Raw genomic sequence first — 15,677 nt, 5'->3', positions numbered from 1 at the left:
CAGAGTGGAGAACCGACCTTAGTGGTGGTGTGGAGGTCAATGTTTTACAGTCGAAATTCTCTACCCTGTGCCTGAAGAAAGGACGCGAGAATACTAACATCACAAAGTGTCATATCTCAGTGGACGCCACAGTGTGCAGTCCTAAGCACCATGCTGGATGACCTCGCCGCACACGTGAGGGCCTGATCCGGAGACCGGAGGCCGAGATCATCACCTGTGCAGAGGCTGAGGTGACAACTCAACTTAATGCACACATTCATCTGGCAAACACTTCTGAGCACGGCGGGGGGGAGTGGGGGGGAGACACGAGGCAGGAGATCCTTCCTGACCACAGGAAACCAGGAATGCATTACATACAGGCTGTTGGCATATACTGACAGGTCTAAAGGATCCGCCAGGCAGAGACGGGGAGCACATTCTAGCAGGAGGGAAGACCAGAGGAGACATGGAGCAGGAGTAGAGACCAGGGAGCAGTCTGAATTTCGTGGACTTGGGAGAACAGCCATGACCACTACAAGCTGGAAAGACAGATGAGCGACTGTTTACTGAAAGACTCCAGGTTTTGGCTAGAATGAAGACAGAACGGCTGAGGTGCCTTAGGATTAGGAAGAAACCATTACTAGGCTATGCTGTCATTGTGCCACTAATACTCATACTTCTACAGAATAGCATCACTTCCCTCCTTGGTCTTGCCGCATTTGAGATAAATGTCTTTTACTCCCTAAAATAATCCTTTCATGGACACAGCTGCCTGTAGTCCTGCAGACTTCCTTCACGTTCATTATCCCACTTGCTCTAGGCCTACAGGCTGTCACCTTAACTTTCTGCCTGAGCGATTTCTAGTAATGGTTTGATGTGATCCTTGACAAGTAGTAAGCCCTCTACTCAGGTGTAGGATGAACTGCGGACTGAGGCCAGGATGGCTTCTAAAGGTTTACGATATTAAAATACAGTTTGTCAACAGGGGCAGAAACAAGTTAACTGTTGCCTCAAGTTCTAGGAACACACCAGAAAAAAATCCTTTGGGAATTCTTGAGATCTGAAAGATCTAGTGAGATTTTTTTAAAGGAGTATGGATCTGCAAGTGTTCTCCCAACTAACAACAGAGAGAGCAAAGAAGTCTGCAGTTCAGAACATCCAGATAAGGATGACAATGAGCAGATTGTTAATAAGGAAAAGAATCTGGCGTATTGTAATTGTCATTGGTCAAAAAATTGGATAAATCGTAGGTATCGACAGAGTGTTAAGGAAAAGTCTCCTGGCTCACTCTGTACTAGCCAGGAGATCTTTATATTACAAATTCCTTCATAGAAAGGCTTTTCTAGCCCACCCCATCTATAATTTCCATCTCACTGATATTTCAAATCCTGTTCCTTGCTTTGTATTTTCATTCTTAGCACTTATCTTACATGCTATATATTTTATTTTACCTTGTTTATTGTCTGTTTCTCCAGATATGTAAGGTCTGTTTTGTTCAGCGATATATCCTCAACCTAGATACAGCCTCCCAACAGAGCCTGGCACAGAGCTGAATGAGTTCATAAATTAAGTAGACATGTAAAGGCATATGCATACAAAGTTCTGAAAGGCATATTCTTATCTCGGTGAGTCAAAATTCTACAGCCAGGGAGACTGAACCCTAATAAGGCTAACATATTGTGAGAAAAAAAGAACAGAGGTATTCCAAGCTGGGGGGAAAAATGCATGTTCGAGGTGGACATTTGTAAAATACAGAAAACAGAATGAAGCAGGCTAAAAACAAATACCACCAATCATCTCATCATTAAAGGGTAACCACAGTTAATTGTCATGTTTCCTTCAAATCTTTTTTCTTAAAGGATATTTAACATAGTTGAAATCATATTGATAGTATAATGCCATGTTCTGGTTTTTTCACTTAATGTTAAAAGCTTGTTTTCATAGTATCACTTGCCTTTCATTGATGGACTTAAGTCAAGTGAAATTTATCACGAAATGTGCCCTTCTGAATCTCAGTGTTGGGCTACAGATGCATTTTAGGAATATAAGCTGAAAGATGATACAGATATTCAAAGTGTAGCTCAAAACTTAATACAGCCCTGGGCATGCATATGGACTACATTTCCCAGCCTCCTTTGGAGTTAGCTGGGGCCATGTGATTGAGTTCTAGCCAAAGTGATGTGTGACACTTATGGTTTGGTCCACAGAATCTCCTATCTGTGCTATTCCATTCTCTTTCCTCTTTTGCCAACCAGGTGCTACCAGGATGTGGTCTTTGGGTAGGGCAGAGACACAGATGAGAGGAGCCTGAATCCCTGAAGTCAAGGGAGGAGAGTCACTTGCTAACATCCAGAAACATCCACCCTGAACACGAGCAAGAAATAAACTTCTGTTGCATTTGAGCCATTACACGTTTCTTAGTCTATTTATAGCTGCAGTCTAGCCTACTGTAATACAACTCCCAAACCTTTATTTTCCCTAATAGAATAAAGAAGCTTCTCCATCACTAGGATAAAGATAGGGAAATAAATGAAGAATACATTAAGTTCTTCATTTAACAAACATTTATTAAATGTTAACTATGCACCAGGCATTGTTCCAAGCATGCAGCAACATGCAAATTTGCTAAAATTCTGTTTTTCTTCGTGGAAAGAGAAATAGGACAGGGAATAGCTTTTCCCAGCCCTGCTTCCAGTTCTATAACTCATGTGCCCTTAATGCTGCTTATTCTCTAGCTCACAGATTGCAATTACTCTTGCATTCCTCACAAGAGAGCAGTGAAAGAGGCCTCTAACATTGCCTACTCTGGCAGACTGGAAATGACCTATGGGAGGATGAGGGTCGGGGGCTCTAGTACCTGGCACATGTGGCCAGGACGAGAAAAGCTGGCAGCTCCATCTGTCTAGGGGCATGTCTAGGGCAAGCAAACTAGGGTGGGGGGGGGGACAGGGCTGCTGTTCACACATGCTCATATGTCAGTATCCAGAATTAGAATGGAGTTAAATCTTGGAGCAGTCAAATAACTGAGTTTTGCTCATGCTTCGCCAAAAAATACAAGCCTACATTTCCAAAGGCAAGTAATAAACTAGGTTGGGCCCTTTTCCAGGATTTCAGCCTTCTGGCAGGACAGTGCTGGTGTAAAGGAAGTGTGGGGCCAGGCCCAAGGAAGTATTATATGCATACCTTATAACCAGACAAACCAGAATAAGCTCAATCCCCCATCTGCATTTCCTGCCACCCAAGGGACCAGTTGTATTTCTTACCAAAAAGAAAGGTTGCCCAAAGGACAAGAATGGGGGAGAACTATAATTATATTGTAAGGTCTCAACCTGAAATTTACACCAGAGTAACTTATAAGATAGAAAGGGAACCTAAAACTTTCTTTCAAATATTAGCAAAAAGAAAGCCTAACATCTCAATGACCTTGTCAAAATTTGTAGGTTTTTTTTAATGTTTATTTATTGGGGGGGGGGAGGGAGAGAGGGAGTAGGAAGGAGAGAGGGAGTAGGAGTGAGGCAGGGGAGAGATGGGAGAGAGAGGGAGTGGGAAGGAGAGAGGGAGTAGGAGTGAGGCGGGGGAGAGAGAGACACAGAGAGAGAGAGAGAAAATATATGCAAGTGGAGGGGCAAAGAGAGAGAGGGAGACAGAGAATCCCAAGTAGGCTCCAGGCTGTCAGCGCAGAGCGCACACAGGGCTCAAACTCACGAACCGTGGGATCATGACCTGAGCCGAAATCAAGAGTCAGATGTTTAACCGACTGAACCACCCAGGTACCCCCAAATTTGTAGTTTTAAACCCATTTTATAATTTGAGGTCAAGCAAACAACAACAACAACAAAAACAATGCGAGGGTATGTTTAAAAGCAACAGAAATGTAACACGGCTAAAATGTAAAGGAGTCTCAGTTCAAGGTGGTAAAGAAGTAACAGCCTCACGGGGCCAATGGTCCACTTGAACCAGGTTTTTAACTGAAGGAGCTCACAATGAATGCTAGTGCCAGTTCAGACACTGATTCTCTGTGCAACACCGTAAACAACTCATTTAACCTTGACCATCTCTCCCCCAGCCCTATGGAGGAAACATGGTACAGGAAGTCAGGTCAAATACTTGGAAAATGGCTCTAGCTCTAGCTAGGTCTTAAACGTTCCAGTACTGTTGCCCGAAAGAAACCCCTGCCCAGCTCTGTGTGAAGCCCATGACTGGTAACTCACTCCTTCAAACACCAGTTGAGAGCCTCGTGCATGAAAAAGGGACACCTCAAATCAAAATGAAGTACTCCAAAGAAGTAGAATAGAAGTAGTATGGTAAAGTGGAAAAGAGGGCTGATGATCTATCATATCTTAGCCATTTTAACTAGAAGAAAACTCTTGGGCAAGTCCCACAAGAACTCAAGGACTTCGTTTTCTTTATTTGTGCAATGAAAGGGCTGCATTAGAGAAACTCTGGGGTCTATTTATAATCCCATGTAACCACATGGCTCTCTCAGAACTAAAACTCTTTCTTATCTGTTCATCTGAAACTCCATTCAATGCTTCATATTGGTTTACGCTAAAACAGCATGCTTATCGACACATCTAAGAATGAAAAACGCCGACTACCAGAATCATACTATGCATTTGGTCTCAAGGTCTTCAAGCCAGCACACAGTAACTGCAACAAAATAAAGCCAGTGGTTTTATCTTAGTTAACAGAGCGTTCCAATCTATGAACATACTTACCCACTGACAGCAACTACAGTGAGGCAGAAACATGATCCAGGTCAGTGACAAGAGCTGCTCCAAATGTCTCAACTGGGTCTTCCTGGGACTGTGAATTTGCCACCTGCCCTCCTCTCTTAAATCCCCTATCCCTGGGGAAAGCACCCACGTTAGGAAGATGTATGTTCCTTGCACTTTTCAGTTAACCCAAATTTCAATGGCTGATGTGACCTAAAACTGCAAGTGTCTGCCTGCCAACTGGAACCTCAAGTAGAAATAACGAGCTATCGCAGAAAAATCACTGAAATGACAAAAGTGATATATCTGTAGCCTAGGAGTCAAGGACTAATCATTTGCTGCCATCCAGTTTCACATTTCTCACGGTCCAGGTTCCCAAGCACCAGTTTGTCAGTCACAAAGCAGGGTGAACAATTAATTACAAAAATCACACATATCCCACATCTGTAGCCTGACAGAAATCGTGCAGAGCTTGAGGGAAACCAGAGTGCGCTAAAAATTATGTCTTGCCTCTACGAAGATCTTGTTCCTACTTGGGCTGTTGGGAGTAAACCTTAAAATGAGCCAATATTTAGGCTGCCATTGGTCTCAAGAAACTACATTAGGCCAATTCATGGCATTAGGGTTAGGCTTTTCTCTCTAGTCATGATTTATATTAAAAACAATAATAAGAGCTATCACTATAGTGTTTACCATATGGCAGACATGGTCCCAGGTACCTCATGGAGAGTAATTCATTCAACCCTCACCAAAACCTATCTGAGGTAGATTCTATCCTTACTCCATTTAACAGAGGAAGAAACTGAGGCTCCAAAGAATTACTTGTTCAAGGTCACACAGATAGTCAGAAACAGTGTCAGGATTTGAACCCAGGCAACAACGCTCTCGAGTCTGCACTCAGAACCGTTATGCGGAAGCACCCACAAATAGAAGGTACACGTTATCCCACCTCAGCTGAGCCCTCCATGACTCCCAGCATCCACAACTGTACTACTGCTCATTGGTCACTTTCAATGAATAACCTCCCCTCTTCTTCAGGGAGAACATATAGGCTCCTCGGGTGTGGCTGATCTATGCCAAGTATCCTTCTTTTTATAAACTTGTCCAAGTTCTCCCTGTTCTCTCAAAACAGATGCCCCAGGTCTGTAAATCCCACCCTCTCTTGCTGCCTTGGGGACCCTGCTCTAAGACCCTTTCTACCCTTCCCCATTAATCTCTTCTCTTCTGTCTCTTCCCCATCAACCTGTAAACATGTTCAAGGATACCACCTGCAAAACCAAACCAAACCAAAACAAACACCAAGCCCTCTTTTGATCTCTATTCACTTTCAACTCCATTATTTTGGCCACTATCTCACTCTGTGACCCTGGATAAATAAATTGCTTACCCTCTCTACTAGGCTTCAATTTCTGAATCAGAATAATGAGGGTGCTGGACCAGAAGGTCTTTAAGGTCCTCTGATCCCCAATGTTCTATGGTTTTTAATGCAGAGAAGAGATCTGAACAAGTTTAATTTCTTCACTGTCCCCAGAAGCCCCAAAGTTAATTTTCTTCTAAGACTGCCAAGCTGTTCCTGTAGCCAGCAATGCTCCCCGACTTCTCTCCATTCATTCCCCAAACCTTTGGATTCCCTTGAAGAGCTAGCTTAAATCTCACTGGCTCCAGGATATCCTGACCTTTAATTCTTCCAGAACTTCACCTAGGACCACAACTGAGCACTCTCCATCAACAGTGCCTCATCTTTCACATTACTGTCCTGTGTATCTTTGTTCCCTCGCTTCGACTAAGCTCTCAGCAGGCAGGCACTGTGTCCACTTTTTTGTAACCCCTACAAAACCTCACACTAAGTAGGTCTGCAATAGTTGCTCAGCAATGCTGGTTGTCGGAGGGGTCACCCAGTAGCCACTAAGGAAACCAGCAGTCAGTGTGTGTTACCCAGGCTCTCATGAAGGAAGACTACCCCTATCTTCTACTCCTCTCTCATGCACATGAATCTGTGAAACACAAACTTGTCACTCAAGAGCATCATCCAAAGTTAGGAACAGGGAAGCTTAGCTAACTCCTTGATTTTCTTTTATCAGAATCAGAAAACAGTTATAGCTGTGTTTCCCTTTGATCCAAACTTAAGTAAGTGCAGGCGCTGTAACTTTATGAGTCTTTGGTTGATCCAGGTTCTACACTTCCACTAATACATATTCTCCAAGGTTATTAAGTTCCTTACTTTTCAACACATACAGCATTATGTTACTTCCTCACACTTGCAACCAAATTTCCAGGAAACATCTGGAATAATATTAGAGACTTGGTGTTATATCAAAACTACATCCTCTGCTTTATTCATTTGGAAGTGACTAATTTCAACCCTGAGGTTAGAAGTGAGCACAGCTGGATGTGTATGTTCTAGGACTTTGTTGGCATTTACCAACAAAGATGCCAAGTCACCAATGAAAACCCTAAAGCAGTGCTCACCTTCACCTTCAGAGAACTACCGAGGTACCGCTGCTCGGTACTGAGTACTGTTCCCTGTTCTGTAACAAACCTGGGTAACTACTGACTACTCAAAGTGAATCCCAAAGTTCCTCAAACAATTTTAAACTCAGTTTTTGTTTGTTTGTTTTTTTTTTTTAAGTCAGTTTGCTTTCAATGAATGCTCCAGAACACTGGTTCTCAACCCTGGTTACATGGTAGAATCATCTAGAGCACTTTCATAAATACCAATGCCCAGCTTCCTCCTTTCCCCCACTCACCACCCTTCAAAGATTTTTATCTAACTGGTTCAGAGTGAGACCTATATACATCAGTTCTTTCTTTCTTTTTTTTTTTTTTTTTACATCAGTTATTTCTTAAAGGCAGTTCAGCTACATTGAATAAATTAAGGTATTATTATTTCAGGTATGCCAACAGCATTACGGCTGTGTTCTGGAAAAGGGTTCTTAGTGGAAAAACTGATAAAATTCAAGTAAGGTCTCTGTTTAGTTAATAGGGTGGTACTGATGTTAATTTCCTCATTTTGATCATTGTACTAAGGTTCTGTAAAATGCTCACTTTAGAGGAAGCTGTGTGAGGGATATACAGGACCTCCCCAAATTACTTTTGTGACTTTTGTCTAAATCTAAAATTAATTCAAATTTTGGAAAGTTTTCAAAAGGGTCCTTTACCTTTAAAGATACATACTTAAATATTTGTGAATGAAATTAAATGCCTGAGATTTACTGCCAAACAGATCAACTGGAGAGGTGGCAGGGAGTGTGAGTGGGGATATGGAGCGAGGAGCTTTCACAAATTGATGCCTGTAGAGGGCGCCTGGGTGGCTCAGTGGGTTGGGCGTTTGACTTCAGCTCAGGTCATGATCTCTCATGGTTCCTGAGTTTGAGCTCAGCATCAGGCTCTGTGCTGACAGCTCAGAGCCTGGAGCCTGCTTCGGATTCTGTGTCTCCCTCTCTCTGACCCTCTCATGCTCTGTCTCTCTCTGTCTCAAAAATAAATGAACATTAAAAAAAAATTAAAAAAAAATAAAACAACAGAAATGGATTAAAGGACCTTCCAATAAGAAAATGAGAAGCATTACAAAATAATGGTTCTAAAATCTTCTAAGAGTTAACACCATGGTTAATTTCTAGCACAGAAGTCAAAAATGGTAAGGTGTCTGCAAAAGCATTTCCCAAAGAATGTTCTAAAAACACTACTTCTATATGATGTTACCTAAGATAAAGGTTCTGAGGTCAAATAAGTTTGAAAAGGGGCACCTGAATGGCTCAGTTGGTTAAGCATTGACGTCGACTCAGGTCATGGTCTTGTGGTTCGTGAGTTGGAGCCCCACGTTGGGTTCTGTGCTGACAGCTCAGAACCTGGAGCCTGCTTTGGATTCCATGTCGTCTTCTCTCTCTGCCCCTCCTATGCTTGTGCTCTGTGTCCTTCTCTCTCAAAAATAAATCAACATAAAAAAAAGTAAGTTTGAAAAGCACTGGCTTTCTTTACTATAAGATTCCTAAGAAATTTATTTTTTAGAAGATTTTATTTTTTTAATGTTGATTTATTTTTGAGAGAGAGAGAGAGAGAGAGAGAGAGAGAGAGAGAGAGCATGAGTGGAGAAGGGGGAGAGAGAGAGGGAGACACAGAATTTGAAGCAGGCTCTGGGCTCCAAGCTGTCAGCACAGAGCCCAATGCAGGGCCCAAACTCACTGGCCCTGAGATCATGACATGAATTAAAGTCAGACGTTTAACCGACTAAGCCACCCAGGTGCCCCTCAAGATTTTATTTAAAAATTTTTATATTTATATATTTATTTTAAGACAGAGAGTGCAAGCTGGGGAGGGACAGAGAGAGAGGGGAACAGAAGATCCAAAGTGGGCTCTGTACTGACAGCAGAGAGCCCGATGTGGGGCTTAGACTCATGAACCGTGAGATCGTGACCTGAGACGAAGTCAGACACTTAACTGACTGAGCCACTCAGGTGCCCCTTAAGATTTTATTTTTAAGTCATCTCTCTCTATACCTAATGTGGGGCTCAAACTCACAACCCCAAGATCAAGAGTCGCACACTCCTCCGACTGAGCCAGCCAGGTGCCCCAATTCCTAAGAGCTTTTAATAAAATCATATGCATCATGACTTTCCAAGGGTGGTGATGGAATATGCAAGAAGGTTGACCTTCTTCACATGGAACTAGTTTGGTAGAATTTATTTTGGAAAATCATGCGTGAGACCAGTGATTCCCAAATCTCACATAATGGAGAATGTATTCAGTGTCATTTGGTAAGTGTATTAAAGTAATGATTCACAGACCACATCCTAGACCTACTGGCAGGAGAGAACTCAGTATTAAAACAAACAAACAAAAAACTCAAGAGAGTCTAATACATAATCACGTTTGAGATTGAAATCTCTGTAGATCATACTACAGTAAAATAAGCTTATAATATTTGAAAAACTACAACAATGCCAACCAATATGCAAATATGAAATGACAATTTGGAATTGTCTTAATGAAAGTACTTAATCCACGAGAGAAGCATATATGTATACTTTTTATGAAAGGTAAGTAGTAAAGCATTGGAGGCATTGGCAAATTTAAATCTATCAATATAATTAGTGACTACTGTGTAATCTCAAGGATGTACTACATCTATTACTAATTGTTAATGAATTTGCAACGATTCTCAACCCTTTACTTGTGTGTTTCCTCATGTCCATCTTCTTTTCATGCCTGAGCCAATGACCAGGACTATTTAAACAACTCCAGGAGGTGCCATTAACATAAGTGGTTTCTCCAGGACAGAGCTCCTGCCCTTTTCTTTATATGATACTACTTTGTGGTATTAGGAATCTCAATCCCTCCTTTACTGAAAACTTTGGAAAGTGTATGTACTATGCCTTAGTGCTCACAGAGCTGTGCCATGCAGCAGCCCAGCCAATGATATATTTAAGTGCTTCACAGAAGTACCTACTATTATTAATAATTACTAAACATTTGTACCATGCACTTTAGGTTTCTAAGTACTTTCACATGAGTTTTCTTGCTCTTTCCCTCACAAAAACCTTGTGCATTAAGTAGGCATAACTGTTTCCATTCAGCCAATAAAAATCACCTAGCTTTTCACATGCTAATACAGTGAAAAAATAATTGAAAGAGATATCAAGGCTCCTGCTCTCAAACAACTGATACCCTGTTGGAAAACAAAATGTAAATTATATAGGAAACAGCGAAAGTCCATTCAAAGATATAATGTTAGCTACAGCAGATTAGTATATCAGGACTTTACACACACTAACAATAGCTAACACTTACTAAGCAATTTAATCATCACTCAACACTTGGGACAGTGTTACTGTCCCCCCATTGTTACTATTACCCCATTTTTCAGATGAGAAAACCGAAACCAGAACGAGTTAAGTAACTTATCCAAGCAAATAAGTGGTGAATCAGGATTCAAATTCCAGATTAGTCCAGCTGCATAGACTACTCCTTTTCACCAACACATTTTACTGCTAGGAAAGACAGAGGACAAATGTCAAGACTAAGATGGGTGCCTGAGGGGTTAAGCATCTGACTTTGGCTCAGGTCATATCTCATGGTTTGTGAGTTCGAGTCCCACTTTGGGTGCGCTTAAGCCCTGCTTTGGGTGAACACGAGCCCTGCTTGAGGTGAGTCCCACTTCTCTCTCTCCCTCTGCCTCTCCTGGGATTCTCTCTCTCTGCCCCTTGCTGACTTTCACCCCCCCCCTCTCATAAATAAATAAATAAATAAATAAATAAATAAATAAAATAAAATAAAATAAAATAAAATGTAAAAAAAAAAAAAAAAGACTAAGAAAATGGCTACTTCCCATAAAGCTTGGATCATTGGCTCTACTGCTCAGTAGAAAAGGACCTGGTAGTCAGAGGAAATGAGAATCGCGAGCTGGTGATGTTATTTTCCCACAGTACGTTACCTCTTTGATTCGTTTAACCAAAGCATTCTGATCAAAGGCAACGGCCTCTGCACACTGATGAAGGTGGTCCTGATATCGAAGGCAGAGCTGTAACACCTGCTGAGAATCCAATTTCTCCAGTTTGGTATTTGTTGGGGAAGTCTGGCCACTCAATAGTCCTTCAAAGTAGAAAAAATTTAAATCAAATAAAATAGAAATTATTGTCAACAAATTTGTTTTATAAATAACAATAAATTCACTGAAGACAGGATAGGAGACTAAGATTTAATCTTACATCTTTTCCTATATACTAAAAACAAACATAGCAACTGTCATTTATGGAGCATCTGTTACACACCAATCACTCGGCAAAGTGCTTCCTATACATCATTTTTCATACCCATAATTGCCCTAGAAAGTAAGGAATTATTAGTCCTATTTCATAGATAAGAAGCTCAAGACACAGAGAAGTTAACTTTCCTAAAGTCACAGTGACTAGTAAGTGGTTTCTCCAGAATACAGTTCCTGACCCTGTGACACTATTTCAAGGTATCAGGAATATAAATCCCTTCTTGAACGAAAACCTTGGAAAGTGTATTTACTCAATTTCTTTTAATAATTAAAATGACTGTCTGACTTCAAAACAAAGACTGCAGCAAGACACAAAGAAGAGCATTACATGGTGATAAAGGGATCAATCCAATAAGAGGATATAATAATTATAAATATTGATGTATCCAACACAGGAGCACCTAAATATATGAAACAAATATTAACAGACATAAAGAAAGAAACTGAAGAGTAGCGGACTTTAACATCACACTTACATCAATGGATAAATCATTCAGACAGAAAATCAATAGGGAAACAATGGCTGTGAATGATACATTAGATCAGATGGACCTAACTGATACATTTAGAACATTCTATCCAAAGATGGCAGGATACACATTCTTTTCAAGTGTATATGAAACATTCTCCAGGACAGATTACACGTTAGGCCACAAAACAAATCTTAATAAATTTAAGAAGACTGAAATCATATCAAGTATCTTTTCTAATTACAATGGTATGAAACTAGAAATCAATTACATGAAAAGAACTGGAAGAAACACAAACACATGGAGGCTAAACAACATGCCACTAAACCACCAATGAGTGAATAAATAAATCAAAGAAGAAATAAAAAAAATACATGGAGACAAATGAAAATGAAATGGTCCAAAATCTTTGGGACACAGCAACAGTAGTTCTAACAGGGAAATTTATAGTGATATAGACCTTCTTCAAAAAACAAGAAAAATCTAAATAAACAATCTAACCTTACACCTAAAGGAACTAGAAAAAGAAGAACAAACAAAGCCCAAAGTTAGTAAAAAGGAAGCAAATAATAAAGATTAGATGGAAATAAATAAAATAGAGACTAAAAAAAACAAGAGAAAAGATGAATAAAACCAAGATCTGGTTCTTTGAAAAGGCGAACAAAACTGATAAACCTTTGGCCAGACTCATCAAGAAAAAAAAAGAAAGAAGACTCAAATAAAATCAGAAATGAAGGAGGAAAAATAATAACTGACATCACAGAAATATAAAGAATTATAAGAGACTACTATGAAAACATGCCAACAAATTGGACAACCTAGAAGAAATGGATAAATTCCTAGAAACATACAATCTTCTAATATTGAATAAGAATAGAAAATCTGAAGAAACCAATTATTGGTTATACAACTGAGTCAGTAAACAACAACAACAACAACAACAACAACAACTCCTTTCAAACAAAAATTGAAGGCCAGATGGCTTCACAGGTGAATTCTACCAAACATTTTAAAAAGAGTTAATACCTACTATTCTTCTCAAACTATTTCAAAAAAATAGAAGAGGAAGGAAAACTTCCAAATTCATTCTTTGAGGCCAGCACTGCCATTACTAAAACCAGAGACACTACAAAGAAAGAAAACCACAGGCCAATATTACCAATGAACACAGATGCAAAAATCCTCAACAAAATATTACCAAACTGAATTCAACAATACATTAAAGATCATTCACCACGATCAAGTGGGAATTATTCCACAGATGCAAGCGTGGTTCAGTATTCACAAATCAACCAATGTGGTACATCATATTAACAAAAGGGAAGATAGATACCATATGATCATCTCAATAGATGCAGAAAAAGCAGCAAAATACAACATCTGTTCATGATAAAAACTCTCAACAAAGTGGTTTACAGGGAACATATCTCAACACAGTCAAGTATGAAACACTCACAAGTCACATCATACTCAATGGTGAAAAACTAAAAGCTTTTCCTCTAAGATCAGAAACAAGAAAAGAATATCCACTCTCACCACTTTTATTCAACATAGTACTAGAAGTCCTAGCTTCAGCAATCAGACAAGGAAAAGAAATAAAAGCGCACAAATTGGTAAGAAAGAAGTAAAACTATCATTATTTGCAGATGACATGGTGCTACATATAGAAAACCCTAGAGGTGCAGGATATAAAGTTAATATACAGAAATCTGTTGTACTTCTTGGGGTGCCTGGGTGGCTCAGTAGATTGAGCAGCTGACTCTTGGTTTTGGTTCCAGTCATAATCTCATGGTTTCATGGGTTTGAGGCCCCACACTGGGCTCTGTGCTGACAGTAGGAAGCCTGGTTGGGATTCTCTCTCTTGCTCTCACTCTCTTTTGTCCCTCCACGGCTCATGCTCTCTCTCAAAATAAATAAACTTAAAAAAATTTTTTGTTGCACTTCTATACACTAACAATGAAGTAGCAGGAAGAGAAATTTTAAAAATCCCATTTAACCAAAAAATTAAAAAATAAATAAATAAATAAATATCATTTAAAAGAATGAAAAGAATAAAATACCTAGAAATAAATGTAACCAAGGAGGTGAAAGACCTAAACTCTGAAAACTATAAGACATTGCTGAAATAAACTAAGATGATACAAATGAAAAGACATACCATGTGCATGGATTGGAAAAAAATTAGTATTGTTAAAATGTCCATACTTTCCAAATCAATCCACAGATTGGGTGCAGTCCCTATCAAAATACCAATAGCATTTTTCATAAAACTAGAACAAATAATCCTAAAATCTGTATGGAACCACAAAGGATCTGGAATAGCCAAAGCAATCTTGAGAAAGAACAAATCACAAGTCCACATTTCAAGATATACTACAAAGCAACAGTAATCAAAATGGTGTGGTACTGGCACAAATGGAACAGGATAGAGAACCCAGAAATAAACCCAAACTTATATGGTCAATTAATCTACAACAAAGGAGCCAAGAATACACTATGGGGAAAAGACAGTCTTTTCAAGAAATGGTGCTGGGAAAACTGTACAGCTACACGCAAAAGGATGAAACTAGACCACTGTTTTAACACCATACACAAAAGTAAACTCAAAATGAATTAAAGACCTAAATGTGCAACATGAAACCACAAAACTCCCAAAAGAAAAAACTGTTATCTCTCTTGGACATCAGCCTTACAACATATTTATGGATAAGTCTCCTCAGATATGAGAAACAAAAGCAAAAATAAACTGTTGAGACTACACCAAAGTAAAAAGCTTCTGCGCAGCAAAAAACGAAAACAAAACAAAAACCATCAACAAAACAAAAAGGCAACCTAGTGAGAAGATATTTGCAAATGATGTATCTGACAAGGGGCTAATATACAAGATACATAAAGAACTTAGATGTTTTGGGGTGCCTGGGTGGCTCAGTTGGTTAAACATCCAACTTCAGCTCAGGTCATGATCTCACGGTTCAGGGGTTCTAGCCCCACATTGGGCTCTGTGCTGATAGCTCAGAGCCTGGAGCCTGCTTTGGGTTCTGTGTCTCCCTCTCTCTCTGCCCCTTCCCCACTCACACTCCGTCTGTCTGCCTGTCTCTCTCTCTCTCTCTCTCTCTCTCTCAAAAATAAACATTAAAAAAAAAGAACTTAGATGATTTAACACACACACATACACACAAATCCAATCAATCTGATTAAAAAACGGGCAGAGGACCTGAATAGACATTTTTTCAAAGACACACGCACAGATGGCTAATGGTGCTCAACATCACTAATCTCTCTCAGAGAAATGCAAATCAAAAACCAATCAAAATGACGAGCATTAAAAAGACAAGGAACAACAAGTGTTGGCAAGGACTGGAGAAAAGGGAACCCAAGTGCACAGTGGTGGGACTGTAAATAGGTGCAACCATTGTATAAACTGTGTAAAATGGAGGTTCCTTAAAAAATTAAAAATAGAAATACCATATTATCCAGGAATTTTGCTTCTGAAAATTTACCTCAAAAAATGAAAACACTAATTTGAAAAGATATATGTACCCCTATGGTTATTGCAGCATCATTTACAGTAGCCAAATTATGGAAACAATCCAAATGTCCATCGATAGACGAAGGGATAAAGAAGATGTATAGATTCAGAAGACAGACAGACAGACAGACAGACACACACACACACACACACACACACACACACACACACACACAGAGGAGTATCAGTCATAAAAAAAGAAAGAATGAAATCTTGCCATTCGT

General features: G+C 39.7%; 1 protein-coding gene across 4 annotated transcripts in view; it reads right to left on the bottom strand.

The window, feature by feature from the left end:
• BORCS5 (BLOC-1 related complex subunit 5) overlaps nucleotides 1-15,677 on the bottom strand; it is a 96,917-nt gene that overhangs the window by 14,130 nt on the left and 67,110 nt on the right. For 3 of the 4 annotated variants that reach the window (XM_027035582.2, XM_015061709.3, XM_053225843.1), the window contains exon 3: nucleotides 11,125-11,282. In XM_027035582.2, the coding sequence (XP_026891383.1) occupies nucleotides 11,125-11,282 (158 nt within the window). Of the gene's footprint in view, nucleotides 1-8,440; nucleotides 8,609-11,124; nucleotides 11,283-15,677 lie in introns of all 4 variants that reach the window. The other variant, XM_053225842.1, reaches the window with a different exon arrangement.

Source organism: Acinonyx jubatus, chromosome B4 (assembly GCF_027475565.1).
Source record: "Acinonyx jubatus isolate Ajub_Pintada_27869175 chromosome B4, VMU_Ajub_asm_v1.0, whole genome shotgun sequence".
Classification (NCBI taxonomy): domain Eukaryota; kingdom Metazoa; phylum Chordata; class Mammalia; order Carnivora; family Felidae; genus Acinonyx; species Acinonyx jubatus.
This window is presented reverse-complemented; position numbering and strand designations above follow the sequence as displayed.